At 38.5% G+C, this 27685-nt stretch overlaps 2 protein-coding genes across 6 annotated transcripts in view; both read left to right on the top strand.

The window, feature by feature from the left end:
* LOC128263515 (uncharacterized) overlaps window positions 1–27685 on the top strand; it is a 123472-nt gene that overhangs the window by 82040 nt on the left and 13747 nt on the right. For all 3 annotated transcript variants that reach the window (XM_052998597.1, XM_052998596.1, XM_052998598.1), the window contains 2 exons: window positions 6340–6472; window positions 12723–12943. In XM_052998597.1, the coding sequence (XP_052854557.1) occupies window positions 6340–6472; window positions 12723–12943 (354 nt within the window). The remainder of the gene's footprint in view (window positions 1–6339; window positions 6473–12722; window positions 12944–27685) is intronic.
* LOC128263516 (receptor-type tyrosine-protein phosphatase kappa) lies at window positions 16028–19816 on the top strand. Of its 3 annotated transcripts, none has more exons than XM_052998600.1 (2): window positions 16028–16403; window positions 16625–19816. In XM_052998600.1, exon 2 carries the CDS (start codon window positions 16712–16714, stop codon window positions 18758–18760), a length of 2049 nt encoding a protein of 682 aa, XP_052854560.1. In that variant the 5' UTR covers window positions 16028–16403; window positions 16625–16711; the 3' UTR covers window positions 18761–19816. The 3 variants fall into 3 exon arrangements, with proteins under 3 accessions (XP_052854560.1, XP_052854561.1, XP_052854559.1); XM_052998601.1 differs by having other exon boundaries at window positions 16628–19816; XM_052998599.1 differs by lacking the exon at window positions 16028–16403 and having other exon boundaries at window positions 16609–19816.

Genomic DNA, 27685 nt, shown 5'->3' on the forward strand with positions numbered 1-27685 from the left:
TTACACACTTCCCATTTTCCTTATCACTTTCCACCTGGGGAAACCCTAAAAGAGTACTCACACATGTGTGAGCACTGGATAACTTTTTGATTTCTTGTTCGATGGGCGTGGCAAGTTATTGCGGCAATTTCTGGTTTCTTGGAGTAACTAATTGAACTTGTTGACGCGGCTTCCTTCGAAAAACTCCTACAGACGGCGGAAACGTATGAAAAATATTGTGCAATTTCTAAGCGAGCAGTTTACTGCCGGGCAGATGGTGGCAATAGCCTTCTTGAGTGCATATAATTGAAGTGTTAAATAATAAACTGGGTTTTCCCGATAATCAATCCAAGGGTCTATTCAATTTAGTTCGAAAATATTAAATAATTTTTAATTTAAATAAAAAGTTAAAAAAAATTAAATGGTTTTATATATTTTAAATTATTAAAATGAAGCTTTTGCTAGTATATGTAAAACCATTTTCCGGTATATTTTGCATTGTATTTTTCTTAACTCATAAACGTGCCCCTGTTATCTGAATAGTTTTTATGGCCTTGGCTTAATGTGTTGCGCAACTGCGATTTGAAAACTTTAGCAACACTCAATTCCTGGCAAAACAAGTTAACTCAATAAACTCGCTCTCCACTGACTAGCAACAAAAACTGTAACTGGTATGAGGAAAACAGCCATAACAACAAGTCAACAACGTGGCGACTAACTAGTTGACAACATGTTTCAACAATTCCTGCCCAAAATGCCAAACGTGCAACGACTGCGCCTCTGAAAGCCATAGGGAAAACCCCAAAATAAAACAGAAGAGATATGGCAAAAAAAATCGCTTAATAGACTGGCTGGAAAATCACGTTTAAATCATCAAGTACTCAGAATCTTGTAGGTTGCCCATGAGTTTTCAGCGGCTCATCCTTTTTGCCTCCAAAATCCAACAACATCTGTGCCCAAGGATACGCCTTGGTGAGAAATAGAGATCAGGATAAAAACTCAAATAAAAAAGGATGGGGAACTGTTTGTTGTGCATACTAAGCATAAGAGAAAACAAAATTTAAGTTTTGCAGACAAAAGTTTACTTAAAATACTGAATAGTAATTATATTTGTATAAGAAATAAAGAATTTTTAAACTCAAAAAATTACAATAATTTATTAGCCTTGAAAAAAAACGTAAGAATTTGTGTTTTAAATGCACAAATCTGTATAGTTTTGAATTCCTTATTGTGTAAATGAAGAGAATGTCAAAAACAGGTAGACATCATGAAGCCCCAAAAAGTTGGCTACTGTTTTTGGGACCGGGACACGGAATCGTCGTGTTACGCTTGTCCGGCTGCACTCGTCCTTTCTTCCTTTCCTCCTTGTATCCTTGTTGGTCCTCCTCCTTCGCACACCCACACAGTGAGAAAGAGACAGAGAAAGAGGGAGAGTCAGCCTAATGGAAAGTGCACACACATTGAAACAGTAGCTGAAACAGGAACGAAGGACTCGCTTGGAGCGGAAGTGGCCGCAACGAACAGTCGACGACGACGAGGCTTATCTGGGCCAGGACATCCAGGACATTCAGGCATGCAGGACATGGAGGACATTCCATCGTTATGCGACCCCTTTATGCCTCTGTTTTTGGTATAGTTCAAGAAGGGTTTCATAAGTTTAGAGAAGCATAACTTATAATTATTATTTTATAACTTTAATTAATTTAATGCCTTAATTTTCTCTATTCAAAAATAAACATTATATATATAAATTTTGTTTATATTATTTAAATTCTTATACAACATTATGTATTACTGTAAGAAGTAAATAAAAACATTAAAACTATTCATTTGCTATTTAACTGATAAATGAAGTTAATTTAAGTAAAATAACTTTATTTAATTAAGTATTTAAGGGTGTTTAAAAATTCGCTGCATGCCTTGCGTTTCTCTTAAGTGCTTTTTCCTCGTAGCAGACAATGCTTATCTTGCTGCAACATTGGCCTAAAATTTATATTTACTTTCAGAAAGTATTTAGTTTTGTGCAGACTGCACAACCAGAGGTAGAACCGGAAGTAGCCGCTGACCTCATACCAAAATGAAAAACCTGACTAGAACCGGACCCACAGGGAGCGAGTACTCCACACTTCTCTTTTTCTTGCCGAAATGATTCTGGTTTTCGGGGGATTTGTTTTGCGGGCTTGTTACATTCTTGTGGGATTGAAAAGGTGTTGGACCTGCGGTTTTTCCAGCTCACCACAAGCTGGAGCGCTTCGCAATTTCCATTCGGCCCATTTCCTTCACTATTTCGCCCTTTCCCTGTAATTATGGTATGCATTGCAAAGCCGCAAGGCAATCAAATGCAGAGCTGCCCAAGGGCGGAAATAATATTAAATGCATAACGAACGCATTGTGCTGGGCACAAAAGTGACACCAAAAAGCCTCGAGTTCCGGCCCTGAAATGTTGATTAAATGCTTTTACAAATTTGAATATATTTATTATATTGTCGTGGTAAATTCTAATTAAGAGGCCTGCTAAAACCCATAAATACAAAGCATTTAAATTAATTATTTAATGCTGGCTTGCAATTGAAATTCGTTTAAAACTTTAAGCAGGACCTTGAATTTGAATATATATGTGGCCATAAGTGTATGCACACATAAATCTGAACGCCCAGGGCAACCTCGGGTCCCAGCTGCAGCTGCATTTGTTATTGTGTATTCTACTGACTTTAATATATGAATGCTCTAACAATAATAGCAACAAGATTGCACAAGCAACCGCTGGGAGACACACAAATTTGCACGGAGAAAAATTTGAAGTACCTAGAATAGTTTTATCACTGCAATGGTCTAAATAAGATATGTAAGCTTGAATGGATTTTTTTTTGTGATCGATGTTTTATCGTATTTTAATTGGATTTTAGTTTAACAAATATAATTAAATCATTATCATCATTATTAGAAATCTTCTGCGTCCCATTTAAATTGCCTTTTAAATACGGACTTAAAGGCTTATCCCTAAATATATGCTTTAATAGTATTTTTAAAACCATTTTTTCGCCTGCATATGCCGACACACAAACAGTCACATTTGCAAACACATTCAAACGTGCCGCCCATCGACAACAAATCACGCATACGGCCACCGCCACCACAACAACAACATTGTCAGATTCACAATTAACTTGAAGCCAAAATGTTGTCCTTAAGGGAGTTGGCTGCTGTTGTTCTTGTTGCTGCCGCCAAACAAGTTTAAATATTAATATGCTTTGTGCCCAGGATGTGGGGGTGAAAATGGGACTGGGTACTGATGATGAGCCTGATGACGATGGCCTCGAGGTCGGCAAAACACCAAAGGCGACGCCATCGAGACGCTGACGACACTTTGGCCACGGTGATGGGGATAACGATGGCCCTGCTGGGGCGACAAGCAGGTGTATTTTGGCTTGGGCGTGGCACTGGGCTAATGGCAAAGTGCCGTGCTTAAACACACTTGAAGACGCCCCAGAAAGCCGAGTACACACACAAAGGGCCACCTTAAGTTCCATATTCAAGCAACGCAAGCCGACAAACAAAGGTACTTGGCCATTGTAAAGTCATATATGCAAGGAACGGGGAAAGGATGTGGGCTAAAATGGTATAATACAACCATCAACAGGTGCCGCTGGAGACCGCAACATAAATGAAATATTTTTCCCCCTAAGAAAAGGCAAAGAATGCCAACTTCCATTGAATATGCAGCAGGCAAGCGCTGAATAATGCTGGGAGTTGAAAGAGAAATACGTTGAAAAATAGCGAGAAAAACAAGAATAATAACTGTGAGAATAACAAGCATAATAACTGCGGGAAAAATAAATCAAGCATTGGCAAACAATTATTTTAGAATAGAGATATTATCGTCAAAACAAGAATTTATTTGTTCATCACCAATTTATATGGAATATTGTATATACTTACCTCTTATATTTTCTTATAAAAAAATATCTTTACTCAGAAAATAAGCTTTGAAGAGCGTAAGGAATTTTCTCCATTTTCTCCTGAGAAACATTGATTCAACGTTAAACTTTTCCATACGCCGCGTTGTACCTGTTGCCTTCAATCAAAAAACCCAGACAGACATTTCACACGACCCCAGTCCTAAAAACTCGTTTGAATGCCCACCAAAATGTTTTAAGAGGCTTTGCACTGAAAAAATTAAGCAAAACGGTCTTAACAAAAAACGGGACAGATGCCGAGCAGTGAAATTCAAAGTACGCGTGGAAAATAACGCGAAAAAAGCAGTGGGAAAACGGATGAAAAAATGAGTGTTCACCCCGCATTTCCGACTTCTCTGTCTGCGGTTGTGTCGGGGCATTATTCTTATCTACCTGGAAATTTTAAACGGAAAGCCGCAGAAAAAGTTGTTTAATGTAAATTTCTTTATTTGGGTTTTAATGTAGAAAAAGCGGCCAAAAGAGTTCTTACTAATGGGAATGGGTGGAAGGCATTGCATTAACATAAATTTGAGGTAAATTAAATTGCTAAAAATGTATTTATATTGTTTATGTATATATTTTTATGCTATTAATAAATTTGCTGCTCTACCAAAGCACTCGTTTAGCTATAGGTTTATTTCCCGCAACTAACGTAATATAACGCATTGCAATCACATTTTCCACAGACTTTGAAAGCCGGAACCCAGACAAAACCATTAGCACGTGTATCATTTATCCTAGCGTTTCATTATTGCACCCGGAAAACATAAGCTGAGAAACACCCCAAATTCCGAGTCCTAAATCCAGCAGAGTAAATGAACGCAAATGGTAATGAACAGAGTTAGTGCAGCATGGTCCATACAATTAACCCGAATTGAACTAATGCCCTGTTCCCCGGCTACCAGATAGGCCCCATAGTCCATTGTTGGGGTTTTTCGGGACTGTGGGAATAATACTGGTACTGGTACTGGTACTGGTACTGGTACTGGTATGCATAAGTGAGTTGCCCGGAAAGCTCAACTAAAAATCAACACTGGGAAATGGGTTTTGCACAGGTCCAGGTGGATAAACTTTATGCCTCCCAAACGGAGTTTTCAGCTGTCCCTGTTATTGTTCGGTGTTTATTCGGCCAAATGGTGGAAAGGGAGGAAAGCGCAGAGCAGGTGCTTGGAAATCCACAAATTTCCTCGTCTGTTGTGCAATTAAAATTGCACAAATGCAGAGCCAACAACCGAGTTGACCCAAGTCCCCCGAGTCGGAGGGCACAAATCCAATTGCACAACTAACACCAGCCTACACACAAGCACACACAGGCAGTCCATCTCTGGTCGTAATTGTTTTTCTGTGACTCGTTTATTGAAAAGTTTTACATATTTCATATGCAATTCGGCCAACCTGGAAGCAAACCGAATTTAACTCCATGAATTACGCCAAACTTTATCACCATGATCATCATCATCGTCATTATCGTTGGCAGCTGCAGAAACTGAACAGAACAGAAACGGTACAAATGAACATTTAGAGTGTTGCTTGTTATGGTTTTAATTTACTGCCTCGGCCCAGAGAAATGGTTTTAAACTACGTGCTCAGCACGGACCAAAAAAGTAGTAGGGGAGCAATGGGGTACGTTTCCCTGGTTCGTTCTTCCGGGTTTCTGGTTCAGGCCTCTCACGAATTTATATTAAAAATTATTTATTACGAGACTTGCTCAGTTTTCGCTTTTATGCGAGTGTGCGGAGCAAAAAGCCAAAACTTTTTAATTGCTCTTTTTTCCGAATCGCTTTTTGCCACTTTCCAGAGCTCTTCGTTGCTCATTCTGGTTTCTGTTCCACGGAGACACGTACGAGCTTTTATTTTCCTTTAATGATATAACGTGATGAAACTGTTTTGCTCACTTTTTCTTGTCCACTCCTTAACGGGCACTCTCTTGAGGAGTTGCTGTTTAAGGAAGGTTGTATATCACCCTTCGCTATAATGTGCAATTAACAAAAAACTTTCAGATGCCAAAAAAAATGACAATAAATCGTGAAGACTTAAGAAGAAAACTTTGTAAATGAATGGTACATAGCGTAATAAATGGAGCATTTTTAAGTTTGGCGAGCAGTTTGACGTTTGGAATAGGGTTTTGCAGTTTTACTTCAAAAATCTCTTAGTTATTTTAAAAAAGGTTTTTTAAAAAAAGAATAGTTATTCTTAAAATACAATTTCTTAAGAAAAATTGTATTTCGTTTTATTGATAACAATTTTATTTAATGCTGGTGAAACTAAAATAAAAAATGTTTATAAGATTTTACATAAAAATCAAATACATAATTTATTAAAATGTGCGCCTATTTTCATCAAAATTTGCCTTTAGTCACCCTGAAATTTAATATTTATTTTTTGTAATATCATATATTTTCAGTTTTGGGCCGCCTACGTTCCCTGTGAGGCGCAGCATCGGGATGCAGTGCAGCTGACTCTGGAGCAGATCGATGTTATTAAGCGGCTGACGGACCGCTATTCCCCGCAGCTAACCACTTGCACCTCCGCTCAGGGTAAGTAAACCAAAATATCGCACATACGCCGCATGGGCTAGGAGCATTCCTCCAACCGGCGAACAACAGAAAGTATTCCGGGAACTGCGAAAATGCCAGCCCGGTATTCGACTGTTCCTGGCCCTTTTATCCACTAGTTTTTTTTTTTTTTTGAGCGCTATTTTTCATTTTTTTTTTTTTTGTGTGCCGGAAACTTTGACTCGCGAGTCTTGGGCAAAAGTTGTTGAAAAGTATCTTGGCCAGCTACCAAAAAGCAGTTTGTCGGAGTAGATGGCGGCCCTTGAGGCGGCATTTGGGGCTGCTGCTTACCGCGTGCCATATTTTTGCACCATTTCCTTTGATACGATGCTCACTCACCTAGTTGCCAACCGGAGAGGCCTCGTTTAAGCGAAAGGAAAACAGTTCATATTTCTTTGTGAAGGCGGGGGCTTGGGGGTCAAACGGAAAAAAGAAAAATGGATAAAGGAGTAGTAGTCGCAAGACTTCCACTAGCCAAATAGCGAACAAGCCATGCACTCACGAAAATCACTTCATAAGTTAAAAATTAAATTGATTATCTAACCATAACCTCTTGTTCTATAACAAAAACATGTGCAAATCAGTTTGTAATATGAATTAATTTCAGGATTGTAGAACCGAGTATTTCTTTTTCCAACCAGTTTTTAAAGTTGTTTTTAGAGACTAAAATGTCTTATCACTTAAATTATACTTCGATCAAAGTATACCGCTTTTTTTACATTGAACAAAAGTTTAACGAATATACTTATTGTTGCTTTTTAATTTTTTTTAACATGAAATGGCTTTAAGATTGCTATTTTATCTATTAAAGTATAATTTTTTATGTTTCCTAAAATTATATGCTTTCTTTTCATAAGTTAAATTTTAGATTTAAGTGTACCTACTAAAGCAGTTAGAAAGCAAACCAGCAGCACTGCAAGTAGCAACTTTTGACTTATGCTTCGACTCCCCGGCCAGCGTTTGAGTTTCCTTGTTGGTTTTCCGTTTTGCATTTTGATTTGCGCTCACTCGGTTCTGGGGTCTTGGCAGTATTTTAGAGCTGCAGCTGAGACTGCAGCTGCACACACAAACAGAAACACACACTCGGAAAATGGCGAAGAAAAAATGTTGGAAAAACCAACAAATCGCTTCCGGCATTTGCGTTGAAACATTTATGTAGCCGTAAATGGAAATGTCAATAAATCATGGCTCAGAGGAATCATCTACGAAATAACAAGAAATATGAAACAGGAAAACTTTTAGCAAAGAAATATTACAACACAATTGCATGCGCTCGATGGGTGAAAAATGGATTAAGTTTTTTTTTCAGAAGTCCGTTCATATTTTTGGCAGGTGGATGGCCAAAGAAATCTTTGAATGTGAGCACAGATGGACAGCTGTATGGAAATCCAACGGAAACGACGGACTGAGCAATTTGCCAATCTCCTTGATGGCCTCTGTATTTTTCACATCTTTCTGTCCGAGTCAGCAGAATATTTTTTTCCTAATTGATGCGGTTTTTTTTGGTCTAATGAAATGGGATTGAGTGAAGCAAGTGAAGTGGCAAATTGAGCAATAAATTTGATGAAAATTGGATCAGAGAATGGGTTAAAAAAATTGAAAAAACCAAAGACTCAGGAAATGGAAAAAACTAAAGTCCCAAATAAAAATGGAAATATTTAAAGCCTTATATTTTTATTATTTTAACAACAAGGTTATTTATTTTATTTAAATAACAAGGTTGTGGAAAAAACAAAGACTCAGGAAGCGGAATTACTATAAACAGGCCAAATGACAATGGAAACGTTCAAAGTCTAATAAATATACATAGCCCATTATTTTGAACGGACGGATTTTTATTTAAATTACGAGGTTTTTTGTAATACGAGTTTAATACAAAATATTTATATTAATAGCATATTCACTTAAAAAATTTTTAACATTTTCGAAGCTTTTCTTTCCGGTATTCAATTTAAAAGACAATACAATATTTGGTTTGGTAAAAACTCCCACACAGTAAGTTCCAATTTAAACAAATATTCGACGAACAAAATCCCGCAAAACGTAATTCTTAACTCACTAAGATTCGCAGAATAATAATATGCAATCTGATTTCTATCGCAAAAAAACCTCAATTACTTGCCAAGCAAATCCCTGCCACATTTCCATATAATCAAACGAAATCCCCTTTGAGCTGGCTGTAAACAAGCTGCGAATCAAAGGCCCAAGCGCAGAAATCAAACCGAAAGCCCGAAAGCAACACAAACTGACCTACCTTGCTTGGCACTCTGCAAAGTACCAAAATAAAAAGGGAATCAAAATAAACAACCTCGCCTCCGCTCCGGCCCTTAGCTTTTTTTGTGGAATCCCTGCTGCCGCTGCATAAAATAAAACCGAACATTTTATTTTAACTACTGCAAATAAATTCAGTCGGAATTGTTGTCCGCTCTCGCTCACATGTCGTGTAAATAAAATGCGAACCCAAGTGACTATTGAGCAAGTGCAGCTGGGCGTACTGTTCCCACTCCGATCCGTGGATCCCCAGGACTTGCCCCTCCGCTCGGTACTTTTCTGCTCCGTTCTGGAGGAACTACTGCCAAAGTGATTGTAAAAAATGCAAACCTAACGAACCGAAACACAACGCGTCGAGTGACGGGCCACGTCACTCTGTCCGCTTCGCAATTTGAAACCAAATCCAAGTCCAAGTCCGTGTCCGTGTCCGTGTACAAGTGGAATTTGAAGTCCGGGTCCAAGTTTAAACCCTTCACTTAGAAAAAGTTCGTCTACCGAAGGAAAACTACTTAAAGTATTCCTAAAATCATAAAAATATTGATCAAATATTAGAATTCTGTAGATTTTTATAAACAAAATTAATTCAGGCATTGGAACTATGTTTGTTCAATTAAAAATACATGTTCACGCCAATAACAAAACTTTTTCGATTATACAACTGGAATATTTAATTTAAAAATTTTATTTTGCAAGCCATCGATGTATAAGCTTAGTATTCTTGTTTTGTATATTATCTAATAAAACAACCTAAAATTTAGTGATTTTTTTTTAGAGAAGTTTAGTCTTTGTACTAGTACCAGTACCGGTCCCCTGTCCAACTAAACAAACGAGCGCTGCATAAACACAACAGCCACACACAAAGGGCGCTTTGGATATATATATCCCGGTATATCCCTGTGGCAGAGTCCTTCTCGGCTGTCACCTGCCAGTATCCAGCTACTTTACATTTGGCTCTTCCCATGTGCGAATCGTTTTTATTTGCAGTTTTCAATTTTCACCTTCAAAAGTGTAAACTTCAATTTACACTGCTCCAGCGCTACAGTCCGAACAGTAAGAGCACCAGCTCGAGGAAAAGAATATTGAGAAAATTGCAATCTGCTGCAGCGGAAAGAAAAAAGGAGATAGAGCACTCTAATGCTTTTGTTAGAAAGTGGGGTATATTCCCTAGAAAGGGTTTTGAAACCAAAAAAACGAAGAACTTCATAGAAGCAGTAAAAAGAAATTAATATAGACAAATCCATTACTTGAGAAAAATAATAAAAAAAAAGTCTATAAAAAAAATGTTTTCAATGAACAAAGAAATTGAATAGAAAATGTTTGAGTTATTTAAGTAAATAAAAAAATTTTTTCAAGAAAGAAATACATTCAATATAATAAATAGCAAATCAAACAACAGTGCATTCATTTAAATAGTTAAATAATTAAAAACAGAGAATTATTATCTTGACAAAAATTAAAAAAACCTTACTTTCCCCAAAGATTCCACGGCAGCTAAATTTTTTGGAAGTTAACCCTTTAGAGTATCTATGGTTCCACTAGCTCCATTTCCCAGCCATCATTGTACCCCTTTTGTGGAGCTGCTGTTGCCATTTCTTTTGGTTTATAGCGTCAAGTGGCATTTGGCTGGGATTTTCATTTTGAAATGTATTGGAGCATTTCCCGTGTGCGACAGAGTGCTCCACGAGCACTGCCTCAATTCGCATCCGATACGGGGGCCATCTATTATACATTACGGCCCTGGTCACCAGAAATCGAAAACAGTAGCAGTAGCAGTCACCGTCGCAGACAATTACATGCAGACCCCAAGTCAAAGTCCTGGCTGCAAAATTGAACTTCAGCTCACGTGGCGCATTTTAGTGCCTGCTCGCCCGGAGAAGGATTCGCCGGTATTGGTTTTGGTATTGGCCCTGGTACATTTGTTTATTTCCTCCATATTTTAGGGTTTTACGACGTTTCCGACATCGACCAGGTTCTTGTGGCAGGTATTTTGGCTTTTGCCAACAATACAAAGAGAGGATTGAAGGCAATACTCAAAGAAAACAACACACAGAAAAATATATTTAACATCAGACCCACATTCCCAAGTAAAATGTTTAATTTTAAAAATATTTGGCTCTTAATATTATTTTATTATTAACTAAACTAACTTTGACAAGTCTAAAGTATTTTATGTATTATGATTAGAAATTAAATTAAAAAAATATTTGTTGCATTAGTTTTGTTATGTTTTGCACATTAGGTATGTTTTAATTTATTTTCACATTATATTAAACTATAAAATTTGTATCATTACCAGATTTTAAAGACAGTTTTATAAAGAACTCAAGGACTTACGTTAAAGCGCAATAATTATAACGATTTTGTATTTACAAATTAAGTAAGCTTATATTACCATTTTTTGAAAATTATTTTAACTTATTGAATTTGTTTTAAAATGTTTTAAATGTAATTTCCCCCAGTGCACGCAATAGAAAACAGCATCGAGAACAATTCCTATTTCCTTCCACCTGCCGTTGCTTTTGATTTTGCACAGCTTATTTGCTTATAGCCATGAAAACTTCGCCAGTCCTGTGTCTTGAGTCCTTTTCCTGTTTCCAGTTTCTCCTCCTCGGCAGGCAAATAATGCCTTTTGGCCTTCGTTATGTGGTAAAATTTATTAACCCGCTTTCCGTTTACCTTTTCGTGTACTTGTGAATGTGCGTGATACATTCGAAATGCTATCAAAATTGGGCACACAACATGCTTGATTTGAATAGCTACGAACCACAAATTTCTCGGTCCAAATCGAAAAGGTTTCGAGAACATGTTTCCCCAATTAGTTGCAGATAAATCGGAAGGGCAATTTATTGATTGACAAATCCATTAAAATGGAAATGTTTTTCATATCAATCAGTGACACATTTTAGCCTTTTTCAAGGAATCAACTGTTTGTAATTGCCATTGGAATAGTAAGGGACTCGGCGATGTGCATTAAATTCAAGTTGTACTGACTTAGTGTTTGCCAAATTTGTTTTTACTTTGAAAAATTGAAAAAAACAAATCTAGCTTTCTGCATTGAAAAATGGATCAAACTTTTCCTGAAGAAACTGAAAGTCAATATCCAATACTTTCAAACCCTTAAACTCCTTCACAATTTGACAAGCCAAGATGATTATTTTAAATTATCCAAACTTTACCACCGACCATTGAGTCAAGATGTTTGGAAAGCTGTACTTCACTCAACTCTAGAAAATATGCACTTGCCCGCACTTAATGTAAACTTGGCCAAGAACTTTAAGCAAACATGACTCCAGCCTGGCTGGGTTAAAACAATGGTAATGAATGAATGAACAAGGCACAAGTATTTTGACAGTGCTCGTTGGCAGCAAAATAAAATGTCAAGAAACAGATCAAAGTTGCCCGGACCAAGACAAGCGTGAATATTGCATGGCCCAGCGAAATGTTTTGTTTGCCAGGGATAAGCTAGGGGAACTAGCTCCCAGGACCTAACCACAATGCACTGAGTGCTCAATGGGGGCAGCCGAGCAAATGACAGGCCACAGACCAACAATTGTTACTCATGGCCGAAAAAACAAAGCCAAGCCAAGTTTGAAGTTTAAGTTGCGTCTGGCCACAAAAACCCAAAAAACATTTCAGCCACACATCTGTTTTGGTGCGGTGAAGAGAATGTTACAAAGAACTTTATATTAATAGGAATTTTTTATTTTCATTAAATGTTTCATTAGGTGTTAGGGTGTGTCAAAAAGAAGCTTAGTTGGTACCTTGATTTGCAAAATAGACATACAATAAATGATAATTATATTATCGGCCTATTTATAAATACATAATCATAATGTTAAAAACAATGAGTTTTTACTCGCATGATTTATTATTAAAATATTTTAAATATTAAGAAATTTCTTTAATATACCTACTTTTAATATACCTACAAATTTATTTGTATTTTTTAATCGCTTTGCAGACATTATCGATGCGCACAAGAACCAGCAATTGTGCTCCTTGACCGGCGTTGAGGGTGGTCATTCCCTGGGCGGCTCCTTGGCGGTACTGCGTACACTGTACGCCATTGGGGTGCGTTACATGACGCTGACCTCCACCTGCCACACCCCTTGGGCGGACTCGAGTTATGCGGACGCGCCGACCTTCAACATGAAACACGGCGGCCTCACCCTATTCGGCAAGGTAAGTCTTGCTCCCTCTTTTCGCTGCTACAGCTGATTTAATGCTAATTAGTTGAACGGTCCTTGGTCCTCGGTACCCAGTCGTTGGTTGCTGTCCTTTGTGGAGCTTACATGGGGATTTGGTCGCTGATGAGGCGTCCTTTCTGTCCGACCCCCTTTTCCCTGTCTCTTGCCCGCCTCCAACTTCATTGTTCGAGTTACTGGGGTCAGCCGCAGTCAACGCTTTGTTGGCTTAGCCATAAACATGAGCAGTGGGGCCCTGGGCGGTGAAAAGGTGCACTGAGGAAAACAAATTCAAAATCAAACTTATTTCATACATTTTCAATCTCTCGTTTTTATTTGTATTCATAAAACTACAACATGTTCCTTGCCTCGGAATCGAAGCATTGTAATGGGATTAACTAAGGGGATTTGCCAAAGGGAAACTATGCAAGTAAGCCGATTATTAGATCGCAAGATAAAGTTCAAGAAAAACCGACTAGTTATGCATAATTGGTTTAAGCCTTTCAAGATGAATAATACAAGCTTAACTAGTTTGGCACAATAAGCCACATAATTTTAATACTGCAATCAGCAACGTTCACGGCTTTTCTAGTCACTGTTTTCAAAACAACAATATAAAATAAATCATTACCTAAAAAATCGTAACCATTAAAGTATTTGTTGCGGACAAACTATTGTTAAAAAATAATGCTACGCGAATTGCTGTCTCTCAGTGTGTGGGGCGAAATTGTGCGGAGTTTGAGTGAGGGCAGTTGTGTACTTAAGGACCCTTTCCGAGGGGCTTTTTGGGCGACTGTGGCGGTCCGGAGCGAAGGAAGGACCTGCTCGCACCTTGTGCCCTCTAATGGCTCAACAGTTCGCAAATTAGGTGCCTACTACAGTTTACAATTGCCAAGCGGCTTTGCTGCGGGATTTTCGTGTGACCCGACCAACCGGATCATATATATTACATTAGGGCCACGCAATCCTCCTCAGAAGTGATCCGAATCCTGTGGCCGGATTCAGGACTTAATGGGGCATAAGCGGTGGCGGCAGTGGCGGCTGCCCGAACACTTGAATCTATTATGGATTGGCGCTAAACAGAATATGTCAGTCGAGGGCATCGATTTCACGGTTAGCTGCTAATTGGGTATATGCAAATAAGCTTACCAAATAATCCGTGGAAGATGGGAACAGTTGGCAGAGTGCGCACGGAATCACTGAACTTTAACAAGGTTAAAAATTTAAGACCAAACTAATGCGAACCAAAAAAATATTTAATTTTTAATACTGTACCGAACGAAGAAATTAATTTTAAGAATTTAATAAAAACTATGTTTTGTTTCGTTCTTCATACTTATTTAATCTAATTTTGGGAATATTTATTATTATTTGCCATGTTACTTAGCATTGCTAAATATTTCAGAGATTAAAAGGTTTTAGTTGATTCGTTATTTCTTAAAAATAATATATGCAACAGATAAAGCTTTACCCAATTATTATTGCTATATTTTCTGCAATGCAATTTTCGCAATCGAAATTTCCGATGAAAAGTCATCTGAACTTGAAATTCCATCAATATTTCTGGGCTCTTCATCGGCGTGAGGTCATCAAACCTAATGATGTCAAGCACCAAGGCCACATAATGATGTCAAGATGACAATCACATTTTTAATCAAAATTCGCCTTCTGCAGTCAGCCAGTGCACACTTAAACTCATTTAAATATAAATCCCTTGGATTTTAACTTGTGCTTATTTTAGCTGTTTTGCACTCGTGTCGGGTTCGCGTGTAATTATTTTGAAATTCGAATTTTTTCTCGAGCACCTCGAACCCCAATGATGAGGTTCAAACACGAGTATAGCGAAATGGCAATTTGTTGGGCCTGTTTGTTCTTGATGGCTACTCTTGACGGGCCTCCGCTTCCTCTTTTTTTCCGTGGGCTAGTGCCAAATGCTATTTGCAGTTGTTCGCCGGGACAGACAAACTGCATGCGGAAATAAAATGTGCAAAAATGTGCACCCAAACAAGCAGAACCAAAAAAAAATAAAGAAGAACAATAATAACAATGACAGCGAAAATATCAACAAACCATCACAGCTGGCTGCATGCGAACAGGAAATGTAAATTACTGAGGACGGAATATGTTCTCGAACTATTTATGCATAAAAATGATATATTTCTACATGTTTGCTTTCGATTTTCCACCGACCAGCGCCCTGCCAATTAAATATGGAAAACAAATGCCAACGAATACCAGCGTCACTTCCTCATTTAACCTGCGGAATTTTCAATTACACATCTCAAAACAATAGATAACGAACAAAATACGAAAATGAAAAGTGAAAAAATCACCCAGGGCGCAGGCGCCAAGAGAATTTCCCATCGTCAGCTGAGAAATACGGAAAATGGCCAGAAAGAGCGGAACTCTTATTGTGGTATTGGTAAATGGAAAATTTTGAACGAAGCTGAAATGAGCAGGCAATGGGAAAATCGAAATTTTCATTCATACTATAAGGTGAATTGCACAGTGATGGCAAATTTTAAATGTGACAAAATCAATATGTTAAATTAAAAACTAAAGCTTTGAACAAATAAAAAAAATCTTTAAATTCTTAAAAATCAACTAAATAAGTAATAATGAAAGTTGAATCCTAGACTTAATTTTTTTCTATATTTTTTTAACTACCTAAAAATATGTTTACTTACATACTTTATTACAATGTTGTGTAAAAGGATTTTTTTTAATAGGTTTATATACATTTTACTCACAACTACTTACCTCCAAGTTTTGTAAGATTTTTTTGGAGCGCTCATTTTTATTTCTTTTGAGCTTTATTATCTTTGTAAAAACATTTAACAACTTTTTTTAGTTAGCTACTATGTTTTCTTAAATGTTTTCAAGTAAAAATATTTAATAACCCGAATATTCGGAATCAAAAAAGTGTTTATATTTCGCTAAAAAATATATAATATAACAGATTGTACAATTTTCGCTGTCGATTAACCCACGGTGGCCACTTAGCGCTGTCCGCCCGCGCTGTCTAAAAATACCCGCCTCACCGCTGTTGCGCCCATCAAGTGGCGCCAGTCACATGGGCCATGGTGAAAACGGTCTCTCCGCTCGGCACTTTTCCGCTCGGCGGCTCTCTCGCTGGCTTTTCCTCGCTCTCGCCACCAGTTTCCCTCGGCGTTCGGTGTGTGGTAGGAAAACGGCTGGTTTTCAACGCAAATCGGATCTTTGGCGCGTCGCGGTTTCAGTCGCCGAACGATTTTCGCCCCAACAACGAGGAGGCAGCAGCTGCTGAAAATCGACTCGTCGCGTTTTGTGAAGTGAATGGAATCGAGGGAACGAGACGGAGAAGGAAGACGGAAAAGCAAGAAAATACGAATATACACAAAATATACACGAAATTCTTTTTATAACGAACCAAACGCAAACGCAAACGCGCAACGCAACGCACATAAAGCCACAAAAAGGTGAACAAATTAGCTAACTAATTCGAGTACTAACACCCCATGTTTTTGGAATGCAATGTATGTACTAACACAATGAGTAACGAACAAAAAGCGCTCAAAATGCAGAGGCAAGTGGACTAATCGACTACTTCCTCCTCTATACGAAACAAAAAACACACAACTACAACAACGACCACGACGACGGCATTTTCTGGCATCGTGATTTGATGATGACAACACAGCAGCTTGTGGAAAAACCAGAAGCGGCGGAAAGCGAGGATAAGTCAGGAAAAGGAGGAGTAGGAGCAGGAGCAGGAGGAGGAGCAAATATGACGGCGGCCACTGGGGGTGGTAGTAGTAAGGGGGCGGGTGGAAAGGCTGGAAAGCACAGGTCGAGGTCATCCGCCCGCTACGACGATGTGGAAAAGCAGCAGCGCAAAAGCCGAGCCATCGTCTCCATACCGAACACCATCAAGCTGAGTATGCTCAACAGTGGTCTGTTGTCCTTCGAAAGGATAAAGCTAGAGGCTCGCGATGAGAACAACTCGCTGTCGAAGACGATACCCAATGGACCCATCGACATCCGGCACTTTCTGAAGTTGTGCGACCTGCGCCGCAAATTCCCGGTGCTCTACAAGCTGGAATTTCAAACGGCCGCCAAGGTGGAGAGCAACACCTGTCGGCATGCGCTGAAGAAGAACAACCTGGAGAAGAACCAGAACCCCAAGTGCATTCCCTACGACTACAACCGCGTGGTGCTGGAGAAAGTGGGTGGCCTACAGGACTCGGACTATGTGAACGCCTCCTACGTGGACAGTCTGCTCAAGCCGAACGCGTACATAGTGACCCAGGGACCGGTGGAGGAGACGGTGCAGGCCTACTGGCGCATGGTGTGGCAGGAGAACATCAGCGCCATTGTGATGCTGACGAAGACCTTCGACTTCGCCAAGGTCATGTGCCACCAGTACTGGCCGCCCAACATGGAGGTGCACGAGCAGTACGGCGACATCTACATAAACATTGTGCGCGAGGAGCAGCTGGCCAACTTCCACATACGCACCTTCAGGCTCTACAAGATGAACGAGAAGCAGGAGGTGACGGACGAGAGGCTGATCCTGCAGTTCCACTACACCGAGTGGTACTCCCACTCGTGTCCCTTCTCGAACGCCCTGCTCGAGTTCCGGCGGAGAGTGCGTCTGGTGGTGGGCAACATCATCAAGGACGAGGACGACATGCGCGGCCCCATCCTGGTGCACTGCAGCGATGGTGGCGGCAGATCGGGCGTCTACATGTCCATCGATGCCAACCTGGAGCTGGCCGAGGAGGAGGAGTGCTTCAATGTCTTCGGCTACCTCAAGAAGCTGCGACAGTCGCGCAAAGGTCTGGTCGAGAACGTGGAGCAGTACAAGTTCATCTACGACACTCTGGAGGAGCACATCATCTGCGGCAAGACCTGGTTTCCCGTCTCCGAGCTCTCCGATCGCCTGAAGGCCAAGGCCAGGCGCAATTCGGGCACCAAGATGAACGAGTACCAGGCAGAGTACGATCAGATATGCAAGCAGACCCCGCGATTCACCATTGGCGACTGTGCCGGCGGCCACCGGGCGGACAACCGGGAGAAGAACAGGGACGTGTTATGCGTGCCGCCCGACAACTTCCGGCCCTACCTGACCTCCTTCCAGGGCAACGCCTTCACGGACTACATCAACTCCGTGTTCGTGGACGGCTACACGAAGCCGCGCGAGTACATAGTCACCGAGTGGCCCATGAAGCACACGCTGGGCGAGTTTTGGTCGCTGGTCTACGACCAGGAGTGCTCGGCAGTGGTGGTCCTGTGCCAGCCACCCTCACAGTCGCAGCAGTATCCCTCCTTCTGGCCGAACAAGTCGAAGATGGAGAAGTACGGCCCGGTGTTCTCCGTGCACTACGTGATGTCGAAGAGTTACACGAACATCAAGCAGTGGGAGTTCAAGATCAACAAGAAGATCGTCTCCCTCACCGAGATGATGGCCGGCGTGAAGGCGCCCACACGAACCGTCCAACTGTTTCAGCTGACCTGCTGGCCCATGGGCCACAAGGTGCCCAGCTCGACCAACTCGCTGGTCTACCTGATGAACATGGTCGAGATCTGGCGCAACAAGGTCGACTACGGACCCGTGTGCGTTGTCTCGCCCGATGGTCGCAGTCGTGCCGGTGTTTACTGTGCCGCGAATGCGTGCATCGAGCAGGTCATCCAGCACGGCGAGGTCGATGTCTTCCAGGCGGTGAAGACCGTGCGCCGGCATCGTCCTCAGCTCGTGGAGAATATGACCGAGTACAAGTACTGCTACGATCTGGTGCTCCACTACGTCCTCCACTTCCTCAACAAAAAGGAGTGAGAGCTGCGAGCTGGGAGCTTTGGAATATTTTTTTGGAAATTATCTTTCGGTACTTTTTCTGGAGCCGTGCTACAATGGTTAACAATGATCCGAAATACTTGTGGTCCACACACATTTGATGATGCCTGGGTTTTGTTTGTATGATTCCAGGCACCGCCTTAAAGCAATTATACTGAGTATTTTTGTTGTCCACAAATGCCAGAGGGGAGAAGGCAAACAATTTTGTTACGAGCGTCGAAATGTAATTTCACACGCCACTAAAGAGATACTTTTTACTTGTTTTTCGAGCATAAAACAATGATACTATACTATACTGTATACACTGTGTAGGCTTTTTGATCTGAAATGTATGTGCCATTTGTAACCCTAGTTGTTGTTGTTGTTATAAACAGAAGGATATGAAAAGTGTGATGGGGATTATGGGTATAGAAAATGAAGTAATGAAATGATAGGAAAAGATAACTATTACCATTAAAACTTATATTTATATCTGTAGTTATTATTACGTTTACTCCTAAAACTTGCTACCTGGGCAATTGTTGATATATATCTAACTACATATACCTATTATGAATCTATTTATACATAAATATATATATAAATGTTATGTACTGTTGTAAATGGGAAATTGCAACGTTTTTTCCATAACTGTTGACAAAACTTTATTTTTTATTCATGTTAAGGAAACAAATATTTATTGAGCCACACAAAAGGGAGAACTTAGTGGTGTTGAAGTAATCAAACTTTAGATATATTTTGTATTTATAGAGATCACTAAAACCACACGGAACACGAAAAAAAATACATAGTTATATGATTGCATCATGATTTTCCTGTATTTTCGCATTTATGCATTCGACACACAAACCTACCTACATATACTGTTGTAACTCTAATTAATTTATTTTTTAAATTGTGTATTAATGTGCGTATGTCCATTTTATCCTTTCTATAAACCAATCTACATGTGTAAAGGTTTAGCACAAAAATCGTATTGGATTAGGCTAACGAAATGAAATCGAAGCAAAGAAAATATGAAATGAATTGAACTTCAAATGTGTGTGTTTTTCTTTGTATTGGGTGGAAAGTTTTGTGGAATATTTGCAAACTAATAACGAATTTAAAAAAATTAAGAGCCTATTAATTTGAAAACACTGTTGTTTTTAAGCCCATCTTTTTTATAATTTTTTTTTTAGGATTTATGGGAATATGTGATTTTATATATTTCAGTTTTTTAAAAACAAATATAATTTTTCATGGCATATTCCAGTTGAATTGATCAAAATATTTTTCTTTATTCGGGTGCCCTACATTTTCGAAACAAATCTATGAGCCCCTCTACAATTTTGCATTCCTCAACTGAGTCATAAAATCGAAATATCAATCAAAATATTTGCCTTTCGCCTTTGAGGCTGAGATCATTTCTGGTCAGAGTGGTTCCAGATGAATTGGCAAATGGATATAAACAAAACATTTAGCGATCCCGCAGGGAGAAGGAAAAGTAACAACAATATATATAAACCTTGACCAGATTACAGTTTAATGCGTGCAAATCAAACAGAGGCGTTGTCCATATAGATATGGCCATTCCATAGGGCACCGAATACGCTGGGTAAGCGATGAGGTAAGGGGTGAAGGGGAAGGGGAACCGTGTGCGGTCGCTATAAAATCGATAAATGACAACACACTTTGCTTTAGTCGGCAATAAAACCAACAGCAATAATAGTAAAACTTCGTGGCGCGCAATGACATCAGCGGAAAATCGGAAACGGGGAAAGTCCGCAATATGAAATTGAAAAATTGTGTAAAAAACCAACCGGAGCGATTTAAGCACAAAACGAAAATCAACCTGACTGGCAGAAAGTTTTCCATGTTACTATATTTATACGGTTGTTCTTAATCTCAATGGATTTTTGGCATTGTTTTCGCCGAATTAATTGTGGCACTCATGCAGCGCGGAAAATTGTTGCCATCGCTTGGGCCAAATTTTATGCCAGACAAATAAACCAATTAGCTTTTTGGAAATTTATCTTTACGAGCTATTAATACAAAGGCTAGCGCGTGGCCAACAAATTGCAGGCGGGTTTTGAGGGGTTGAAATTTAGTTTTAGTTAATTAAAAAGTCAGTGGCAATTAATTTAGGGGATCTGCCCGGAAATTTATGGCGTGCACATAAAGTTATGAAAGTGAATCAAAGTGGACTGGCCAAATTGAAATTTTTATGGAGGGAAGTTGGTGGAAACTTTTGTGGGCTAGCTGACCTCGACAGTAGAAATTCAATTTGATTTTATAAATTTAACGCAAAAAAGGAGGGTTAACATTAGAATTCAGTCTCTAATATTAATAAGTGAAATTCCTAAAAATCAAATTAAATAAAGAGACAAACATTTAAAAATTTACAAAAAATTATAAAAGGAATCAGGAAAAAATCAATTATCGCAGCAAAAATTGAAACATTTTAGGGTATATTTTTTAATCGGGAAATAAGGACTTATTTTTAATAATCAGAAAAGAATATTACTATTTATATAACTAGAGACATTGATTTGTTTATTAATAGTAATAAATAAATACATTTTTAAAGTATAAAACTGTTTCTTATTTTGATCGGGAAAATAAATTTTATAAATAACACACAAATAAGGTTCCTAAACTAATTTATTTATTAGTGTCAAAGGTAATTTGAAATATTTTTAGTAAGATACAACTATTTTGCGACGAGTGTGGAAAAGCTAACAGTTTCATAAGTTGATTGATTAGTTTTTGAGTTGAGGAAATATCTTGCCTCGATACGTTGATGAGGTTTGCTGGTTGGTCGCACTTTAACTTGGCCATGGTAAATCACTGTGTTTAATGGCTGCCAGCGGGTGTGCGATTGTGTGTTTGTTGTCCTAAACATTCTGAGTTGTTAGCACACATGTTTACAATAAGCCCGGCCAGTCAACTTGAGTGCCAACAAACCAAATGGCAACTGCAAGGACCAAACTTGACAAGCTCACCCACACATACACGGCTCTTTGGGCGCCTTTGTGAGCGAATGTGTGTGTGCAGGACAATAGACATTAAGCAAATGCAACACACGAGCACACATGCAGACCTTCCCGGTATATACACGCATATAGCTTTATATTCTGAGGCAAAGTCAGTCACTTAGGGGCCAGGAGCAACCATTTCAATTTGTCAGTCATCAGCAGGACCAAGTCCACTCTCACTGTGTGCGTATATGTGTATCTATGTGCGTGTGTGCCTCAACTATTTGTATTGTGTGCTTGTCAAAGTCGTCGTGTTAACATTAATTAAATCTATAGCCTGACAGGCACAATACTGCACTTTCCATCTCCATTGTCTTTGCCCTGCCCATTGGATTATTGGTTTTGATTCGACATTTTTCATTAACCGGGGAATTCCTCGGCCACATATTTGTCGCAGCTATTTAAATATTGAACATCACGTTAAGTAAATACGCATTTATGTACTTTTGTTTTAATTGCAAATTGTCACCGAGCCATTGGCACGCTGAAAAGTATGCTAAGCCCCCGGAGGCAGAAAATAATCACACACAAGTGTTTTATTATTCGCATAATTGTTTTCATTGCGTTCGCCCACCAGTGCTGCTTAATTTGTATTCATTTTAATGAAGTGAGCTGATTTGCCTCGAGGCTTGTAAATTTAAACATTTATTAAAAGCTAAGAAAGTTAAGTGGAAGTAGGAAAGCCATTTTCCATTTAAATACACAGTTTTCTAATTAAGTTCCTTAATTTACAGTTCACGCAGTACTTTTTGCATAATTCTCTCTTAAAAGGATGCGTTTTAAAATTACTACTCGAATCTTTTAAGCAAAATTTTTTTATATTGAAATGCAAAATTGGACAACTAAAAAATGTTGTAGTAAAAATTAATATATATTAATATATACCCCTGGCCAACTGATGTTTTTTGTTCAAAAATCGAAACCCGCCCAGAGCTGGGCTTATTTGAAATTCACTGAAAACGAGTCACTTGCGATGTAAAAAGAAAGCCCGGAGCAATAAGTAGAAGCACAAAAAGCATTGTTTAATTATTTAAATTTAATTTCATGTCACATCAAATTAGTGCCACTCATTTTCACTCCCAACAAGTGGAGCCCGCAAAGGCCCACCTTTATTCCGCTTTTCCTGCATATGTGAAAGGCCAGAAGCCAACACCTTTTAACTCATTTCCATTACGTGCCCGACCCGTGGGCCAGTTTTTCTCCAGCTTCGCTTTCCCTTTGCGGGGCGTAAATAAATGGCAAAATGTTTTTGCATTATGCACCAACATATTATTATTATTCTTATTATAAACTCGTTTCGCCACCGTGTTCGCATGCGTGACTGAGAGCCGAGAAGTGTGTGCACACAGGTGTGTAATGGGCATGGCTGCAATTGCACTCCAGGTGAAAGAAGCAAAGCAAACACACGTAGACGGTGCATAATTGAATTAGCCGAACAACGAGCCCAGAACCATGGCAGCAAAACGGGCCAGAAACGCCTCAAACAATGGCTAATAATGCAATCTGAAATTTCCGAGCGAAGGGAAACTCAAAGTGGCAGCTGTGGAAATTGCGAGCAACTTTGGGGAATAGACGGCGGAACAAATAGAGTGAAATTTTCCAACGATATGCCTGACACTTAACAAAGAATAGCGCTCCATTGGGGATCGGAAAACAAATAAATATTGTTCAACGCACCAAGGGAATCCTGTCCAAAATGCAAGTCGGGAAATCAAAGCAAAGTGTTAAGCATTTCAGTATTTTAAAGTGTAGCTGGAAATAAAAAGGGCGGTAATAGTTTCCTAATAAAAATAAAGAAATAAAATATTTCCCATAAATAGGCAGTTTAATTATAAACTTTTATCATATGTATATTTAAAACCCAATATTTTGTTTGATTTTTAAATGACCACTAGCAATTCTCCAAAACTTAAATAAGAATAAAATACCGCATAACCATTTAAAACCACAACAGATTTCCTCCATTAATAAAACAATTAGTTAGGTTTTGTCAATTGAACTTGCAAATGGTTAATTTCGGCTATTTTAATCCAAATTTGCCTACTATTTTTGTTTTATATTTATTTCGAATTTCTCGTTGAAGAAATTGATTGGCGATTTGTAATTTATTCATAACATTTAACCAAATAATTGCAAATCAACAAATATAATCAAATATTTATTGATTTGCGTAATGGCATTTGTCATGTCCACCGTCAGAATTAGCAATTTTACCAGCATATTGTAAAGTGCTAGTTACTAATTATGTAATGTGCAAGCCGCAAAAAATATTTTAAATGATTGCAAGTGGGATGGAGACTTCCAAATTACATAACTAAAAGTGCGCAATGTAATTATAAACGCTTTGTTATGTTTTGTTTTACTATTTTTTTTATTCTTGTTTTATTGTAACTAAGTTGATTGTCCCTATAATGAAATGCTCTTTACTATCAAATTTTAATTTTTAAAAAATGTTTTAGAGCTTGGCTTGAATATAACTAACTCGATTAGCAAATTTTACACATAACTATCATAATTTATTGAACTTTTTCTTGCAACAACTGGCGAAACACACTAACACACTAAGCTTCAAAACTAAATTAAATTTTAAACTATAATTTGATTATTTTACACGTCAAGTTTTCAAGTTGTTGGGGCGTTGCAAAAATTGTTAATGACATTTAGGTAGACAAGGGGTCCTGGGGGCAGGACAACTTTTCCATGCTCCGGCCAAACTTTTTTGCGGCTTAGTGAATGCATGTGCGTTGCAGAATGCACAAAAGCGTAATTAAATACATAATGAACAACAGCGGGCTGAGTTTTGAGTCGGCCAGAGTTCGTTGCATATCAAATGTGTCTCATATGGGTGGGCTATGCTATGCACATATAATATATGTAAAGAGCTTACAGAAAAGGATCTACGAAATTTGTTCAACAACCGAGCAGCGGAAGCTCATTATAAGTGAACAACAAAAGCAGTGGCTTGTTCCTTTTTTCTGTTGTGCAGTTGTGGAAATGCACCCGAAATTTGTACTTTGCTGCTCGAAATTTACTGCGAAACAAAAGATTCTTTGTTTGGTGTCAGACGAAGAAGTGTTGACTGCAGTACGCCTCTCAGGCGTTTAATTAAATGCAACTCGAGCTATTTGGATTACTAAAAAAATAGAAGGTATATTAAATATACATTTTGGCATCAAAAGGATTAAACAGTGACTACTAAAAATAAAAATCTATGTAGCAGTTTCGACCATTTGTAATAAATTGGTTGTATCTTAACTATAAATAATTTGTGAGCTGTGAGACAGCTGATAAATCTCCACTTATCACACTGCCCACAAATCCTGGCCCTGTGTCAGTTTCAGCTATCCATCATCATCCGCCAGCTGGCCAGCTGTGTGAATATTTATGCCAGGATGCCAGGATCCCAAGGAGTTGGGAGAATCGGTGGGCCTCTTAATTAAATTTACAAAGCCTAGGCCACAAGGCAACTGCTGTCAGAAGGCAGTTTGTGCTCTAAATTTCCAACATGCAAGCTACACTTATTGTTATTATTGCTGCTTTCTGTTAACGGATATGGGAAAACACTTTTCGAATTTAATTGGATATTATTGTAGTTGTGTTTGGACCGGAATTCACTTGTCGATTACCAAGCAGATGGCCCGACAATTGCTGCAGTCATTCGTTGATTCATGTTAATCAAATCAAAGGGTTTGATGTTCGGGATGCAAGTAATAAGATGCATTTGCATTAAACAATGTTTACCCATTGGCATTGAAAATGCATCATTGTTGTCCCATTATTGTTTGTTATCATTAGGTGCAGAGTTTGACTATCAGCAGCTTTGACGTATGACTTGAAATTCAAGAATCAAGAACTTATTAGACCAAATGAACAGTAGGAAATTAAGCCAACAGTTCAGAATTACAATAGGACGTAGAGTAGTACATATTTTTATATTTATTGGTTTCAAATGTCAGCCAAACATTTTCTTATTGTAATTTATCAGGAAATCAAGAATCAACAATCGATAAGCGAGAGATAAGAAAATGGTTTTTGTCATTTTAAAATCAATCATATTGTATTTTTAAAGTAACAAAACACAATTTAAATTTATTTCTACAATTTTAAAATCTAAAACTGTATCTTAAACTGCAAAGCTAATTAAAGATTTGATGGCAAATGAAAACTCGAAAAAGGGGGTCTCTAACACAACCTGGTTTTCCTCTAATGGGAATTACAAACCGCGACTAAAACCGTCAAAGGCGAAGCAACAGAGAAATTGCGGGAAAAATGTAAATGAAACATATCATGGATCAAAAACCAACTGCGAAAAACCAGATGTAAGAGCTCCGCACACGCACACTTGGGTACACACACATGTATGTGTGAACGCATACATAAGCAAACACACGTATGCATAAATTTCACGCACAACTGAATAACGATGCGAATGATGACGGGGTTGCCTTGTATGTAATGTAATATGGACCGCGATGGATGCGGAAATCTGCACAAAGGAGTGTTCAAAAACAACAGAGAGCGTTACAGAGAGATGGCTACACTGGAAAAAATATTAAATTCACTTTGAACCCTTTAAATGTCTCGTTTCAACTAGGGATTTTCTTTAAATAATATAAAAGTTCTTCAAGAACACAATTATTTATATAACCAAAACTTATTGTTCAAAAATTTTGACAATTTAATTAAGACGAAATTTTAGATATGACTCAAATTATTGTTTAAATATATTAATTCATACAAAAAAGGAAACAATTTAACTGGGCCAGTTAATAAGTTTATATCTTCTTTATATGGATTGGGTACAAATTGAGTATGCTTTGGTCGGTGTATTTAGCGATTCGGTTGGTTAGACAGTTAAATAGACAGGGCTGACAGCTTGGTTGGGGCGTGCAAAAATTCAACCACGCCATCATTAATCTTTATTTGCGTCCCCCCACCATCGTTTCCCTTCGCCATCAAAAACCGGGCGCGTGAATAATTTAGCTACCTAATAATAAATCATTGCAGCCTGTGCATTAGTTGACTGTCTCTTCGGTCTATCTGTCTCCCTCTATTACACCCACGCACACACACATTGACACACTCAGAACCGGAAGTGCAGATTTACATGCTTAAATGCTTATCAAATTTTATGCGTCGTCCCTTTGTGTCTGTGTGTAAGTGCGACTCTCGTCCTGTCAGGGACTCTGCTCCTTCACTAATGAGCATTAATTAATTGCCGAGTTGGCAAGGGGCGGTGCAGGATGTGCCACGCCCACTTTAAAGGTCTGGCTAAGCGGAAAACATTTTTGTGGGCTTTTAGGCGCTTTTATTTTGGTGAAAGGTTAAAAATAACCCATATGTAATTTCATCTGGTGAGTTATTTTTTGAACGGAAATAATGAACTTACCTGGAAAAATGTGGAAAGCAATTATCTGTGGCTCTACACAAAAATACCCAAAAAATAAATTATTCATTAAAACATCACCTTTGCGTTTTTCGCTTTTTTAATATTTATTTCAATGCTGGCAAAATAAGCGTTTTATGCAAAATCTAAATATAATATTTATTAACACAAATTAACAGAAAAACTAAGCATTTCAAAAAAAACCAACAGCAGTGCCAAAAATTTTTTCAGTTTGCATAACTTTAATTTAAAAAAAACCCCTTTTTTTTATTGATAATCAAAAAAGAAAACCAAAAATATTTTGCTTAATCTCTCAACTAATTACTTTGGTTTTTATTAACCCACAAATTGTGTACAAATTCTGGGTGATGCATATTTCGTATACAAAATGTGCACAGGGCTTCACACCAAAATGAACTAAACTTTCAACATTATTTACATTTTTCTTTGAAAGATTTTAGTGTTTTTGCAATTTCTTTTGGCGCCGTCACAATTTATCCTTTTAAA

This window comes from Drosophila gunungcola, unplaced genomic scaffold, assembly GCF_025200985.1.
Source record: "Drosophila gunungcola strain Sukarami unplaced genomic scaffold, Dgunungcola_SK_2 000001F, whole genome shotgun sequence".
Lineage (NCBI taxonomy): Eukaryota > Metazoa > Arthropoda > Insecta > Diptera > Drosophilidae > Drosophila > Drosophila gunungcola.

Bases quoted from the DNA above. Each gene is read 5' to 3' on its own strand.
- LOC128263516 (XM_052998599.1), top strand. From the start codon at position 16,610: ATGATGACAACACAGCAGCTTGTGGAAAAACCAGAAGCGGCGGAAAGC.